Here is a 16,799-nt window from a genome sequence, read left to right as displayed (position 1 = left end):
AAAAAAAAAAGTCGTATCCCATGACTGTGTTTTATGTGAATCTGTTAAGAAATTTTTACTTAAAATTTTGCTTAATCTTTTTTGGAAATGTTTTTAAAATTTTTAAGCAGACACAAAAGTGGAGAAAAAGATGCAAGTATAATAAACCCTCATTTGCCCATTATCCAACTTAAACAGTTACCAACATTTTGTCAATCTTATTTCACTATCCCCTCATGTTGAAGGTGGCAGCATCAGACATTATATTATTTCATCCATATACTTCGGTATATAGCTCTAGAAGATAATGGTTTAACAGAACTTACCACAGTACCATTATCACTGCTCACTACACTTAACAAACCTTAGTATTACCTAATATCCAATTCATATTCAGGTTTCCCTGCCTTTCTCAAAAATATCTCAAATTTTTACAATTTGTGTTTTCAGTCAATCCAAATAAGGATTGCATTGGTTATAATTAATCTGTGACCGTTGCTCTTCTTGCCTTTTTCCCAGTCGTGTTACTGAGGAAACCAGGTTATTTATATCCTGAATTTGGCTGATTGCACCTCTTGATGTCATTTAACTTGTTCCTCTTCCCTTTTTTGGCTCCCTATGCTCTAATCTCCCCCTCTTGTGTTGGCATCCGTTATTGATTGATAGGTTGATTGGTGCATTGTTCCACCATTGAATACTATAAGCACATAAGAATACAATTCTACACATATCTCCCCCTACCCCACCCCACCCACAAAGAGGAACCATACCATAGGGAGTGTTCTGCACACTTTTCCTCACTTTTTGTCCTGCAAGTTACTCTATTAGTACACAGACAGAGATCTTACTTATCCCCCTCCCCATCTTACAGCTGTATTGCACTCCATTATGTAGATGCAGCATACCTTTTCATGATTTTGTAAATGTGTGCTTTTTTTTTTTTAAGACTGGAACTCTTACTGAAGATGGTTTAGATCTTTGGGGGATTCAACGAGTGGAAAATACACGGTAATTATTAGCTAGACTTGATCATTTATTTTAGTTAATTTTAATAAATATTTTAATATATGAAACATTCAAATATATAGAAAGTAATATTATAGCTATGTACCCACCACTAAGATTATACAGTTGATAGTTTGCCATATTTGCTTCAGATCTCCTAAAAGATTTAAAACATTACAGATATTGCTAAAGTATTAACCTATCCCTTTTTCTACCCCTACCACCATTTTGAAGTTGTGTTGTTATCTTTGCATGTTTTTGTATTTTTACTTCATATATATCTACCCATAAACAAGATCTGTCTATAAATAAATATACACAACTGTTATGTACTGTATGTGTTTTGCTGCTTTTTTGCCTCATAACATTGTTTTCAAGATTCATCCACGTTGATACGTATAGATCCAATTTATTAATCTTAACTGTTGTTTAGTATGCCGTTATGTGATTAAACCATAATATTTGTTCTTCAGCTAAGGGACAGTTTCATTTTTTCTCCCTTTTTTCTTCCACTTTCACAAACAGTGTCACAATTAAAATTCTTAGGCACACAACTTCTGTGAGCATGTGGTTGAGTTTCAGTAAACCAGCTTCTTAAAAGTTTCATTGCTGGGTCATACCGCACATGCATGGCCACAGCTCTAGTAGGTACCGTCTACGTGCTCTCTAAGTGATGGTGCTAACCTACACTCTCTCCCTCAGTGGGTAAGAGACCCTGGTGCTCCATATCTTTGCCAAACTTGCCATTGTCAGACGTCTAATTTTCCCAAATGGATAGATAGGAAATGGAATTTCATTGTGGCTTTGTTCAGAGTTTCTTTGTTTGGAGTTTGAGCGTATTTCCATTTTTGGAAGGAGGGTCATTTAGCATTCTCTGTATTGTCAGTTTATATCCTAATTTTTTTAATGGTGTTGTTTGTCTTTATCTTATTCACTTGGTAGAAGTCCTTTGTATTTTCTGGGTGATCATCTTTTTCAGTACTATACCTTAAATATATTTCACCAGTCTCTGTTGCATCTTTTTACTTTGTTTTTGCTGTCTTTGATGCGTAAAAGTTTTACTACTATAGTTGTGTTTATGCCACTTTTTATTTTTTCTTTCTCAAAAGTCTGTGGGATTTTGGTTTATACAGTCTGAGAGACTATTGTTTGGTTCATGTAACGTCAGAGCTGTCACATCTTCTTGGTAAATAGTGTGTCACATTGTGACCTTACTTATCCCTAACGATGCATCTTGCCTTAAATTCTGTTTCATCTAATATTTGTATAGTTATACACCAGCTTGCTCTTGCCTAATGTTTGCCTCGTATATCTTTTTTTCTATCTCTTTACTTTTCAATCTTTACGTTTACATTTATTGCCATCGTGTTCACATTTATTGTGATTTCAGATATATTTGAAATTATTTCTACCATCCCTCACCCCAATTCCCAGACACATTTTCTCATATTTCTCTCATTTTCTCAGAATTTATACATCCTAATCTTTTACTACTTGTCCTTAAGTTATTAATATTCATATTTAGAGTCTAAAGTCCATGGGTGTCTTTATTAGTTTCTAAACCCCCCCAAAACCCATGCACTGTACACTACTTTTACTTTCACCTCCCTTTTTATATGTATTTGTTGCATAACATTTTATGATTATGATTTTGGTTTTATACAGTCTGCATGCTAGGATTTACCTAGGTTTACGGATATCTTTGCTAACCATTGCTTCTTGTATCCCATTCCTCTGGATTAAATTGCCATCTTCTGTAACTACATTCATTAGTAGTTGTTCTGTCTCTTGAATGATGGTGTAACCGTATAGATTCCTAGTTTGACAGCTGTGTTCCCTCAGCACCTTGGAGGTGTTATTCCATTTCTCCTAACTTCTTTTGTTATTGCTATTGAGAAGTCTTAGTCTTCTTTAGTAATTTTTTTTTCTACTTTGTTTAAAAAAATACTTCTTTATGCTTGATTTCTGCAATTTTACCGTGATCTTTTTGTTTGTGCAGGACTCATTTTGCTTCTTGATTCCAAAGATTCATGCTTTTCCTAAATTCTGGAAAATTTGCAGCCTCTGTCTGTTCCATTATGGCTTTTCCCCCATTCTTTGTTTTCTCTCCATCTGGGAATCCTAACCATACCCTGGACAAGAAATTTCATTCGGTTCTTTCCAAATCTGCCTCTCCCCTTTTGCCCGCCATGGTGTCTTGTTCTTTTTCTAAGTCTGTAATTTTAAAATGCCTTCTTTGCATTCTTTCAGATTGCCATTCTATTATCTCAAGTTTATGGAATTCTGATTCTGTCTTTGTTTTGTCTGTTGAGTCGTGAGAATTGTTTCCTGGTTCGTTTTTAAATTATGGGCTCATCCTTAGCAGGATTTTTCTGTGAGTCTCCTTTGTGGCTATGTTGTGGGAGCTCCTCTCTAGAGAGTTTAGACTTTGGCCAAAAGTAGTGTCAGTGGTGCCAGACAAGCTGTAATGTTACTTTCATAACTTGGGGATTTCCAGGCCAGGCAGTAACATACATTCAAGCCCAAATGCCATCCTGAGTAGCATAATGGTTTAGAGTTTAGGTACTGACACCAGACCTCTTGTGTTTCAATCCTTGCTTTGCCACTTGTATGCTGTGACTTGGCAAGTCACTTAACCACTCTGCTTCGGTTTCCTCATCTATAAAATGGGGATAATAAAACACCTTCCTGTGGTATAAGGATGAGAGGAGTCAAATAAATTTAAAGTTCTCAGAACAGTGCCTAATGCATAGTAAATACGTTATATAGATATTAACTATTTTCTTGAACTTTGGGTGGGGGAAAAGAGGTAAGCTTATTCTTAGTTATGCCTTTGTCTGTGGGTAAATTTTTTCTAGTATACTCTTTTTCCAAGGGTGTAGGTCTTCAAGAGCACTGGCTATCTTAGGTGAGAGGGATTCTCTCAGTTCCAACTCCCCACTTTGTATGTGGCCACGACTTTGTCTCCTGTTCCCTGTGTGGTTATTAAAACCCAAGGCCTTAAGGGTACTGAGATGGCTCTCCTCCCTCTTCCTTCTCCCCCAGACAGTCACAGCATCTGTTTAAGGTCACACCCCTCTGGTTTTCCTTTCCCTGTTTCTGGCACTTGAAATTTTCCTTTTCTTTCTTATGAGCCCAGTTTTGCATTTGAAAGGTAATGCGTTACACATTCATTTTATGTTTCTACAAGAGAGTTTTTATGTGTTCTAATTTGCCATGTGTCCATAGGCAGGAGTTTTAATTATTGTTTAGTATGTAGTATTTTCTATACTGTTAATGTCTGGTCTAGTTATTCAGAATCTAAGGTAATACTGTATTTTAGTCATGTATAATAATTTTCATGGAAGAAAATGTTTTTGAATGTCAATCTATAGTGAAAATTAATACATGCATAAATGCAAACATTTTATTTCTACTTTTCAAAATAATAAAACCTGAAAAGGCCTGTTAGACTATTGTCTTCAGTCTTGGGATTTATGAATCTAATTCAGTGCATTTTCTATATAGTTTTCTTTTGCCAGAAGAAAAGGTTTGCAATGAGATGTTGGTAAAGTCTCAGTTTGTCGCTTGTATGGCTACTTGTCATTCACTTACAAAAATTGAAGGAGTGCTTTCCGGTGATCCACTTGATTTGAAGATGTTTGAAGCCATCGGATGGGTAAGTTCAGTGTTTTAAAGTACGATTAATTAACTTTAGGAAAATAGTAAAAATTAACTTGCAGAAGAATTGTTTCTTCACGTTGTTTTGACAATGGTCTATCTTGTACCATAAAAGGAACTATGTAATTTCTAAAGATTCATCACTGGAGAGATATTTATAATTGTCTAAAAAGTCTGTTTTAGTTAAATTGACTCATTCAAACGACCTTTAATAGAGGATGACCTGCTCAGGGCCCTGCTTCATGTTTACAAGAGAAAGCGGGTATGCGGGTATCAATATCTTGAGGCAGTAGGTCTGTCAGTAAGAAGATCTCAGTGACACAGTTCGTTGGCCATAGGGCAGAAGTATAGAGTGGGCACGTGTCTTCAGTGTTCTTTTGTCCCCATCCACATACTACTTCCTGTGTCCTTACTCTCACACGTGCGCGCACACGCATGCGCAGAGGTTTCTGTCTGTTCACTTCTTTCTGTTTGTTTTGTCCTTGATTATTTTAATTTCTGAGTGCTCGCTTGTGTTCTCTGGTTTGTTTTCTCTGTTCTTCTTTTATAGATGTAATAATAGTTTGTTTTTAAAGTTCCTTTCTTGCTTCTGAATTTTTAATTTTCTCTGGGTCAGGTTTTCTTCCCCCGCTTCCTATATTAATCTTCTCCTTTATGCTTTTAGAAAAAATTGAGGTGTCATTGACATCTCCTTCATGCTTTAGGTTTTCGTTATACATCTTGATGGTACTTTTATATTTAAGAATGAAGGTCTGATTTGATAGTTCTGGGTAGCTGCAACAAGGTTTTCATCCTTGTTCATATGTATGTTGGTCTGTTTTCCTGAGATGTGTCTTCCCTGAATGGGAAGGCTGACTGGGGGAACCTGTTGTGTACTGAGGGCGGGGCCCCTTCAGCAGGCATTCTTCAGTTTCAGGGGAGCAGAAGTAGTCTTTAGGTTGCTTTCCCCGCCCACTCCCCCAATGCTTGCACACGCAGTACTTTGGAATGCTGCCCCTCATATTAGCAGCCCTTCCTCCTCTCAGGTAGGTAGTTCGTATCTCTAGAGCATGACTCCTGGGTTTTTTGGGGGTTTGTTTTTTGTTTCTTTTTGCTTTGCTCAGCTATTCTGACTGATAAGAAATGTTCCCACCTCTCCTGTATGTCCTTTTGTGTTTATTCTGGGCTACAATTTCCTTCATTGCTGCATCCATCAATATGTTTCGGTTCTCCTTGCTTTGCTTTCTGTTTACTTTTACAGGGTTATTTCTTTTTTTGTGTTTTGTTAGTATTTTGAAAGGGAGGGAGATGAAGGAAGAAGTGCTCTGTCATTTTCTGAAAGCCCACAATAAATACTCATTAAATTTAATTCCTTAAAGGAGACCCACTTCATTTATAAGGAGTAAAACAAAGTACAGCTGATTCATCTCTGATATTCTCTAAAGCTGTTCTCCAACTGAATAGATTTTCAGTAGATTTTTTGTTCTGTATGTGAATCTTTTAGAAAGTGGGCTAAATAAGTAAGTTTGTATAATAGCATGCTTTTTTGACTCTGAGGTACTTTGATGCTTGATCTTAACACAGAGTATCTATGGAACGTTTTTACATAACTGGGCACTACTATTATTTTATGTGATTAATACCATGTAAGATGCACCCCAATTTCAGAGGTGTTAAAATGTTTCTTAAGAACTGTGTAAAATTGGCTAATTGGACACAGCTCTCTTCCCCGTCATTTTCCCATTGATGATTCCTTCACTTATAGACAAATTAGTTTATTGTTTGTCATGTGCATGTATTTAATACAAGTTTTTGATTGAATTTTTCACCAGAAATATTTTAAAATTAAATTTCAAGGAGTTAGGATAGTAGTACTTTAATTAGACATATTCAAGCTGGGAAACTAAATTCACATCTTTGTTCCTCAGAGTGCTCTTGACCCAGTGCTTCTGCTAACCGTATCTGAGCGCCACATATTTTTGAATCCTCTTCTGTTAGCAGAAAGGAATCCCTGGATGATAGACTGACAATTTTTGGAACTGCAAGGACCTTCTGTATCTTGCAGAAGTAGCCTTTAAACCCAACTGGTTGTAGGAGCAAAATTAGAGAAGTTTTTCTCTATTTCTTTACTGACCTCTGCCTCCCCTCTCCCATGGGTTGCTAGGACTTTAACTAACTAGCTTTGTTTATATTTTGTTTTACTTTTTTTTTTTTTTTTAAACTTAACTGAAGATAGCCTAATGTTTCATTTTAAAATGGAACCAGTGAATTGAATTTATGAATTTCATGAATCAATATTTTGAATATTTTCCTTTCAGATTCTGGAAGAAGCAACTGAAGAGGAAACAGCACTTCATAATCGAATTATGCCCACTGTGGTTCGTCCTCCAAAACAGCTGCTTCCTGAATCTACACCTGCAGGAAACCAAGAAATGGTGCAGAATTGTTTTAAGCTAGATAATACTGTTGGTGCTCACATTTTGTCCTCATTTTAAAATATTGCTGGAAGATGAAGTCACATGTCCTTTTTCTAACTCTAATAGAGATATGAATATGTTTACTGCATTTATCAGAAACTACACCTGGTGTGTTGCAGGACTTCTGTGTAAAACATTGAGATTCAATTCTCAGTACTATTACTTTTTTTCCTATTTACTGAGTGGCTTAGTGCCTTGTGATTTAGATGCATGGTGGTTAAGCCTTTTAAATTGCATCGGTATTCCTGGGACTTAATAAAAAGAATACGTGAAAGGCTTTATTTTTAGGTTAATTTTTAAATATGTTCCTGTTAGTTTATGTTAGAACTTAATATGTTAATACTTCTAGGATAGCAGAGTGTTTTAAAATACTCAAGAATATACTTTTTTAAGGAATGGGAGGTGGTAAAGAAGCAATCTTAAAACCTGACTTTGAAATATTCAGAATTCCTTACTGTTTTCCAAGTAATGTTTTGTGGATGTGTAGTTAAATTTTTTTTAGCTTGAGTGTGTTAATGGACTTAATTTATACTATTACTTTATTCTTTTCGTCTTTTTTTATTTTTAGGAGCTGTTTGAACTTCCAGTAAGTGAAGAATGTTTACTTGTTGCCTAAGTATATCTTTAAAAAAAATTTTTTTTTAAATTGAGTTATAGTAGATATACTTGTATATCTGTTTTAATTCTTAATAAATGGTTTGTGCATCTTTTGAAATTACATAGGCTATTTATGAGATAGGAATTGTTCGCCAGTTCCCATTTTCTTCTGCTTTGCAACGTATGAGTGTGGTTGCAAGGGTGCTAGGGGACAGGAAGATGGACGCCTACGTGAAAGGGGCGCCGGAGGTCATTGCCGGTCTTTGTAAACCCGAAACAGGTAAGGAAGCAGCTAGGCTTTGAGTGAGATTCTGGTATTTGTGTAAGCTTGTAGTCACAATTCTAATGATGACCTTTATTTTCTCCTCCTTAAAAGTTCCTGTTGATTTTGAAAAAGTTTTAGAAAATTACACCAAACAGGGCTTCCGCGTGATTGCTCTTGCACACAGAAAATTGGAGTCAAAACTGACATGGCATAAAGTGCAGAACATTAGCAGGTAAGGTTGATGAATGGTTTTTCTACAGTTTTTCCAATAAGGCATCATTTATGTTTATAAAAGTCTTGTACAATAATTTATATTCAATTACTATTTATTTATTAAATATTTATTGGATATATGCAAATATGTAACAGTTCAATGTTTGTTTTAGGCAATTGAGATAAAAGTACAACTCTCTGGAGCTACGTTTATTTTTTTAAAGCTACCTTACCTTTAAAATATTTATTTATTTATTTATTGTCTGTGTTGGGTCTTCGTTGCTGCGCACGGGCTTTCTCTAGTTGTGGTGAACGGGGGCTACTCTTCGTTGTGGTGTGTGGGCTTCTCATCGTGGTGGCTTCTCTTGTTGGGGAGCACGGGCTCTAGGCACACGTGCTCAGTAGTTGTGGCTCGCGGGCTCGAGAGCACAGGCTCAGTAGTTGTGCGAACGGGCTTAGTTGCTCCGCGGCATGTGGGATCTTCCCAGACCAGGGCTCGAACCCATGTCCCCTGCATTGGCAGGCGGGTTCTTAACCACTGCGCTACCAGGGAAGTCCCTCTGGAACTACTTTTAGTTTATTTGTTAGATATTTATTGAGTGCCTGCTATGTGTCAGGAATGTTTTAGGAACATAATTATGTTTTTGGTAAACATAATTCTACAGAAGTTTATTTTTCCCCAGTGATCTACAGTTATTCCTTGGTATTTGTAGGGGATTGGCTCCAGGACCTGCCTCATGGATTCAACTTGTAGTACGATAGTATTTATTGAAAAAAATCTGTGTGTAAGTGGACCCACACAGTTCAAACTTGTGTTGTTCAAGGGTCACCTGTACTTGCTTTTGCCCAGTAGCTGAAACCAAGTATCGTGAGTCACAATAACCACACCCCCCCACCCTCACCGGCAAAGGTCAGATGGCCATTACCAGCGTCACGTTTATTTCCAGTTATAGCTATGGGTTTCACATTCAAGGATTGTTACTTTTACTATAAATGATACAGACTGACCTTTTGAAGATAACACTTTTGTTTAGGAATATTTCATGGGGTACCTAGCATTTTGTAAGCAGAAAGAAATATTTATTGGCTATCCTGCTAATTCTGCCTATCAAGTAAACTTTTCTTCTCACATCCCCTCCCCGCTGCCATTGTCTCTAATTCAGGGACTCAGCTCTTTTCTCCAGTCTTTCCTATATCTAATCTGTGTACCACACTATGTCTACAGAGAGCTCTTTAACATTCAAATCTAATACTAGTCTTCTACCTGGAATTCTTATAAATAACTCCCCATCATCTACCGGTGGAGTTCACAAGCAAGAATATGAATCAGGAAATAAAAAACAGAACACATACTTAGTTAAAAAAAAAAAAAAAAGTAAATGATTCAAACAGATAATTATCAGAAAAAGACATGCAAATGACCACTGAACACATGAAAGTGATAAGACACTTCATTCAGTTCTTGGGGAACTACAGAATTAAACCACAGCAAGACATGACTTCTTTCTTAAGGTTTACAGAATTGAAAAGATTGATGATATCAAGTGTTAGAGAAGGCTTGAGAAAATTTTAACAACGTACTGCTACTGCACTATTGTAAATTTGTAAAGAACATGCATAGTACCTATCAAAATCTCAACTTGCTTATACAATTTGACCGAGCAAGTGCAATTCTAGGAATCCAGCCTAAAGAAATATTTCTATGTGAGCATAAGGTTCAAATTTAAATAGTATAAATAACATGATATGATAGTGGTTAAATCCTGAAGTATTAATACTTCTGTTAATTATTCTAAGCGCATTATGTGAAAAGGGTAGGACAGTGTTTATAGTACAATCCTGTTTTTCTGGATGAGAACTAAAGGAGTGGAGTGGATAGCCAAATAATAACTAAAAGGAAAAAAAACTTTAGGAATTCTACCTATTAAAACAGAATACTGGGGGAATTTGGTCTAAGCAGGGAGGTTAAAAAAAAAACAGCGGCAACCAAATGATCTGATGCATATGTGTGATTGGGAGCCACACATGTAAAATATTATACCCTAATTCCTATGAAGGGAACATTAAGGTTGTCTTTCTCTACGGCTTTGCCTTTTACCACCTCTCCTCCCCCACCTTAAAGACTGAGAACTGAGTTGCCTATGGTTCTTGAGCCTGTCTTTCAGGCATCCTTCTGTGCCTTGGACAGGCTGTTCTGTCTGCGCAGAATACCCTACCCTCCCTATCAGCCCTTCTCTCTCTCTACTTCCCTTCCTCATCTTTCAACCAAGATCTTCTCTGTGTTTCCATTCTACCTGTAGGAATAGGTTTTGGCATTTCACTTACAACTTGAACCTGTATATCTTGAATTGAATATTGTACTATTCATTAACTAGAGGGCAAGATTTCCATGACCTATATCATTCCTAGGAGAGTTAGGAAACCAGCTGCAGCCAGAAGCTAGAACCTCACAGGAAAACGGTTACAGAGCTTTGACCCAGTAGTTTCACATTGGTACAGCTTTGTGCTTTGAAATGCATTTTCAGGTTTCAAGGCTTATTTCTCCTGTTACCACCAGCAGTATAATTCGTATTAAGTTTTCTAACTATTCTTTAATATCTTTACCACCCATTGTATAATTATATAATTTCAAAGATGTTTAGATTTTGTCGCTGTTTACTTAAGCACCCTTATTTTGAATTTTGTGTAGAAAAACCACTTGGTTATTGCAAGTCTGAAATTTTGGTCCCTAACTTCAAACCCCATTTTCACCATTGAAAAGAATATTTCTGTGATATAATTTTGATAGCTTTAGATTTTTTTAAGAATGCAGCTGTCACTGAACAGACTTCATCTCCATTGTAGTGGTGAAGCACATATTATTTTTGCATGATCCCTTTGCTTGCATGTCTGTTTCCCCACAAAAGGGTCTTGAGAGTAGAGATCATGCCTTTTCATCTTTGACCTCCCAGTGATGAGTGTAGTACTTGGTGCACAGTAGATAATCAACTATTTGAAGGAATAGCATTTTGATAACTATTGAATATTAATATTCTAAAAGACCCATCTCTGGATCCTGAGTAGATCTCATTGTTGGACTGCTAATAGTTTTTGTATCATGCTTCCAGCATCAAGAATTTGATCAAGAGTTTTATAAAATTCCTCAAAGACTTGATAATGAATCCAGTATAACTATTGAATGTGCCTGTGTACAGTTTTTCCTTTTCTCTTAACATTTAAATTAGAGTATGTTCGATGGGGGACGGTAAAAAATAGATATATTTTATGGTCATTCATTTTGTAGGTAGGATACAAGATGAATATTCCTTAGTACTAGAAGTATTTAGTGTCTTAGATAAAGATATACATTTCCTAAGGATCTTTATATACCCATGTTTCAAAGGTAAAATTTAATTTCAAAATATATTTCTTGGGAATCGTTTTTTCAGATTTAAGTTCGTTGAGATCGAACTCATAAACTTATACATTTATGGTTTATTCAGCATATAAAATGTTTTAATTTATAATTTATGGCTATTTTAAATTGCCTTATCAACATAAAATGAACAAATACCTGTTCTCATGACTAAATCATTATGTTAAAATTTCTTTTTCTGCAGAGATGCCATTGAGAACAACATGGATTTTATGGGATTAATTATAATGCAGAACAAATTAAAGCGAGAAACCCCTGCAGTACTTGAAGATTTGCATAAAGCCAGCATTCGCACTGTCATGGTCACAGGTTAGACTTTATAAAAGGACACAGAAAAAAATCGGGTGTGACTCTTAAAGTTCAGGTTGTCTAATATTGAGGAACGATCAGTTAGTTATAAAAGCATACTTATTACTGTTGATATATAGCTCCATCGAATACCGCACTATTATCCTATAACTCAGGTAATTAAATTTATTATATAGTTGCTCCATCTTACATTGCCCTATTTCAGCTCTGAATACTTTTCCAAGATAGAGGACAACTTTACAATACACTTTGGAGGTCTAGCAAATCTGTTTATAATAAGTATAATACACTAGTGAAAGGCACACTGTAAATATTTAACTGTGCTCTTTTTTGCTATCTCTCTTTAATCATATATTTCTTATAGCAGTTGTTTTACTCTGCCTTGTGTTAGTTATTTGTAGATTTGTTTTCTCTATTAGAATATAAGATTCTTGAGGGTTAAGAATATGATTTACTTATTTTGAGAATGTCTATAATTTTTAGAACTGTGCCACATATATGGAAAATGATTAATAGATATTTGTTATATTTTTATATATAAGATAGTACATTTATCATTGTGTGTAACAGTGAAAAGAGCCAGTTTTTGGTTTCTTTCTTGACTGCTACATCTAAATGATTCTCCTGGTATTTATCATACTGTTATGATCAACAGTTTATCATACTGTGGATAATATTAGATAATTCCTTTCTTAGTCGTATGAAATTGTGGCAGCTCTTAAAGTGTTTTTTTCTTAGCATATAATCAGATTTAAGATATTCACTTTATGGCATTTACATGTTCAGTAAGACATATGGAAAAGGCTTGTGTACATTTTTATGTTTTAGACTCTGAGATCCATCTAATACCATACTTATTACCAGATAGCTCAAGTAACCAAATTTATTAGCATCCCAGCAGTTCTTGGTTCTCATGATCCTGCTTCAGAGCACTTTGTCTGTATCACTGGCCCTTGTTTTCCTGCCACGACAGAATATGGCGTTGTGTCCCAAGAGGATCTGTCAGGTCATAGGAAGACACGCTTGGAAATAGTGTGTGGGAATTGAGGGAAGAGACAATAGTGCCCTTCCGTTCTGGTAGCAGTGGGCTCCCCAGACCTTTGCCTGTTTCTCCTGTACATCTGCATTTTCCTCTCTTGATCTTGTCTTTACAGTGTCTTTAGTTTTTTCCTTTTGTGACTGAGAAGTTGTCTGTCTTGCTTCTCTTTATATCTTGTAAAGATTGTATTCTTGTTACTTTGCTTATCTTTTTGTTTTGTGTAATCTTGCTTTTGTAACTCACTTTTTTCTGTGATGCTACTCTCATATTCTTGTACAGATTACCAGTCACTCCCAGGTTATTTCAACAATATTTATTGAGCACTGTGCCAGGCATTGAATGGGTACCACTAGTCCATGACTCAAAAAGATTGAGACTGTATTTGGCTTTAAAAATTGTGGGTGAGAATGTTCTGAATATTTAGTATCTATGTGCTTTTGAATTATTTGAGGCTTCTTTTGATATATATATATCCTGATTTTATTATTTTTAAACTCCAAGAGTAAGGACCATACATTAACTTCATTTTGCCCAGCCCAGTAATGGGGACTGTAGTAGATTCTCAGTAAGCACTTGTTGTTTAATGCATTCATGTTTCTGTTGTAATGTTAATGTATTTTCAATATTTTGAAAATTAGGTGACAACATGTTGACTGCTGTCTCAGTGGCCAGAGACTGTGGAATGATACTACCTCAGGATAAAGTTATTATTGCTGAAGCATTACCTCCAAAGGATGGGAAAGTTGCCAAGATAAATTGGCATTATGCAGACACCCTAACACAGAGTAGTGATTCATCAGCAATTGACTCGGAGGTAATGTCAAGTAGAATTTTCTTTTACAAAACTTGCTTGTTTTAATTTATTCTGAAAAAATCTGCGTTAAAAACACAACAAAAACTCAACAAAAACAGAAGCCTGGGCCATCTCCTCAGAGACTCTGATTCATTAGAACTGGGGCAGATGCAGGTCTCTCAGTGTTTAAATTTTGATATTTAGCCAAAGTTGAGAAGCACAGTTTTAAAGTATAAGAATCCCAAATATTTATCCTATTTTAAAAGTAGTGGTAAATGATGCAAGTGGTCCATAATATTTAGCTCATGGATCATTTCAAACCGAAGCTGATATTTAGCCTTCCTTAAGTTTTATTTTTTAAATAAACAATATAGATAGATTACCTTAAAACTGAATTTTCTTTTACTTTCAATAAATGTTAAACATTCAGTTGTCTTGTGTAAAACATCAAATGAAAGAATTTAGTTTTGGATCAAATATATTTAAAATAGGATTGTGTTACTTGGTTTGGCTAAATAGGGTTCTGAACGTCTTATACACAGGCTATTCCAATTAAATTGGTCCATGATAACTTAGAGGATCTTCAGGTGACTCGTTATCACTTTGCAATGAATGGAAAATCATTTTCGGTGATACTGGAACATTTTCAAGACCTTGTTCCTAAGGTTAGTGATTTGGGTTATGTATGTGTTCACACGAATACACTGTGAACAGTATTTTAAAGAAATTTATATTTTTTCCAGTTGATGCTACATGGCACTGTGTTTGCTCGTATGGCACCCGATCAGAAGACACAGTTAGTAGAAGCATTGCAAAATGTAGAGTAAGTATTGGTGGATTTTGTTTTTGTTTTTGTTTTTTTTGAGGCCCTGCTGCGAGGCACGCGGGATCTTAGTTCGCTGACCAGGGATCGAACCCGTGCCCCCTGCAGTGGAAGCACAGTGTCCTAACCACTGGATCGCCAGGGAATTCCCTGTTTTTGTTTTTTAATTTTTTATGAATTGTAGTTCTGTTTTCAAAACCAGAAAAGTAACTAATATTTCATGTATATAAACTTGTCACCTGTAAGATAGGTAAGTGCCTCTTTAAAAGAGGCTCATCTGCTTATTTATTTAGGTAAAGTACAATATCCAGCATTCCTTTTCTAGGTGATATCCATGAGGTAGAGTTCATTCACTCTTGAATGATAGAAGTGATGTCATACTTTTAGTAACTAATTATGTTTCAAGTTTTTAAGGGAGAAATCTTTACTGATAGCCTTAAAAGTAAGTGTACTAAAGACTAGGCAGGCCCAATCTTTGCTGTAAAGATTAGGAAACTGAGATGCCAAAATGATAAACTGATGGTTGCCCATCTTGTGACAGTACTGGAGCAGTGACCCAGGTCATTTGACTTTCAGGCTGGTGCTGTTCGCAAAGCAGCATGCCTGTGGTCGTTGTAATGAAAAGATTCATTAGTCCCACTGGGGGAATCTGGGTCTGTCAGCTCTTCAAAATACTGTGCTGGAGGAAATCTTAAGTTAAAAGTTGTATGTTTTTAGAAGTTAATCAAAATCTTAACATAATTTTTGTTTCTTAGTTACTTTGTTGGGATGTGCGGTGATGGTGCAAATGATTGTGGTGTAAGTATAGATTTTGTGATTTGTAGTTCTTTCTGTGGCCTAAATCACATGCACAAAACACAAGTAATTTTATTCTTCAAACCATTAGGCTCTGAAGAGGGCACATGGAGGCATTTCCTTATCAGAGCTCGAGGCTTCGGTGGCATCTCCCTTTACCTCCAAAACTCCTAGTATTTCCTGTGTGCCAAACCTTATCAGGTAGTATACATTGAAAAACTTCCCATTATCTTTTTGTAGCTTGCTCTAAGACTATAGAAAAAAAAAAAAAGTCATAGAAAGTAATTTGAATTTGTTCTAATGGTATGTTAGTGTATTTGATCTATAACTCTTTAGCAACAGATTGATTGCTACTCCTCATTTCTTCCAGTTCTGCTTTGGCTAAGTTCTTTTGGTAGAAAAGTGCTTTGTTGTAACGGTTGAATGTTGATGTTCATCTGTCAAGATATAATTGTGGTTTTGGAGGAGGCATTTAGAATACTTCTGTTCACATGCCAACAATTGTTTTCACAGGGAAGGCCGTGCTGCTTTAATGACTTCCTTCTGTGTGTTTAAATTTATGGCTTTGTACAGCATTATACAGTACTTCAGTGTTACTCTGCTGTATTCTGTGAGTACTGACATTGCTAACAGAGATGGTATTTAGTGTTAAGACATTTAAATTAAGATATTGAGCATATATGTTTCAGTTTGAATGCATCCATTAATTGTGGAACTTAAATAACTAGCATCTGTAAATATTCCTTTAGTTTACTGTATTTCGAGTAGCAAATTGAAAATCTCATTAATCTGGAATAGCATTTTCCTTAAGGCCAACAACTGTGGATTCAGCCTTGTGAATGAAAGATGATTGTATTCTTTTTTTGCCTTTAGGGCAGATTGGACATCTTTTTAAGAACTCTTCAAAATGTCAAGCTGTGACATACTTTAGAATTGCAGTTAACTTTGCTATACATTTATAAGGAAAGGCCAGAATGAGAAAAGATGTTTCAGCTGTAGTTTTAGGACTTTTAGGACTTGTATAAACAAGTGATATCCCTAGGTACTCCATAGATTTTGTAGTTGAAGTGATCTCACTTTAGATTTTTCTCTAAATGAACATTGGTGAGATCCCAAGGAGTCTCTGTGAAACTATCCCCTTTTACCATTTGTGGAAAGTATCAGGAGAGGTGGTGTTAGATATTAAGGAAGCTTCAGGATACTAATTTTCAAGAATGTTCAAATTTTGTGAGTAGAATTTTGTGTTTTCTTTTTGCCAAAAAACTTTTAAAGGTTTTTATTGAATGAATTTTTTGGAGCTACTTTTTATACTAATATATTAAATTGAATTTTGCAAATATGTTATATTTCACTAATTTAAAGGCAAATCTGTTCAATTTTTAAGCATGTCCAAGTGTCATTTTGAAGTTGTCATTTAAAACCAGGGAGGAAAAATCTAATAAAACCAGGG

The 16,799-nt window shown here is 35.6% G+C and overlaps 1 protein-coding gene across 5 annotated transcripts in view; it reads left to right on the top strand.

Moving 5' to 3' along the window:
* ATP13A3 (ATPase 13A3) overlaps nt 1-16,799 on the top strand; it is an 80,359-nt gene that overhangs the window by 38,279 nt on the left and 25,281 nt on the right. For all 5 annotated transcript variants that reach the window (XM_068546462.1, XM_068546463.1, XM_068546464.1 and 2 more), the window contains 13 exons: nt 926-987; nt 4,492-4,642; nt 6,942-7,058; nt 7,669-7,686; nt 7,824-7,977; nt 8,074-8,194; nt 11,775-11,899; nt 13,577-13,752; nt 14,274-14,396; nt 14,475-14,554; nt 15,310-15,352; nt 15,441-15,550; nt 15,863-15,959. In XM_068546462.1, the coding sequence (XP_068402563.1) occupies nt 926-987; nt 4,492-4,642; nt 6,942-7,058; nt 7,669-7,686; nt 7,824-7,977; nt 8,074-8,194; nt 11,775-11,899; nt 13,577-13,752; nt 14,274-14,396; nt 14,475-14,554; nt 15,310-15,352; nt 15,441-15,550; nt 15,863-15,959 (1,377 nt within the window). The remainder of the gene's footprint in view (nt 1-925; nt 988-4,491; nt 4,643-6,941; nt 7,059-7,668; nt 7,687-7,823; nt 7,978-8,073; nt 8,195-11,774; nt 11,900-13,576; nt 13,753-14,273; nt 14,397-14,474; nt 14,555-15,309; nt 15,353-15,440; nt 15,551-15,862; nt 15,960-16,799) is intronic.

The sequence above is a fragment of the Eschrichtius robustus genome, chromosome 6 (genome assembly GCF_028021215.1).
Source record: "Eschrichtius robustus isolate mEscRob2 chromosome 6, mEscRob2.pri, whole genome shotgun sequence".
NCBI classification, from domain to species: Eukaryota; Metazoa; Chordata; class Mammalia; order Artiodactyla; family Eschrichtiidae; genus Eschrichtius; species Eschrichtius robustus.
This window is presented reverse-complemented; position numbering and strand designations above follow the sequence as displayed.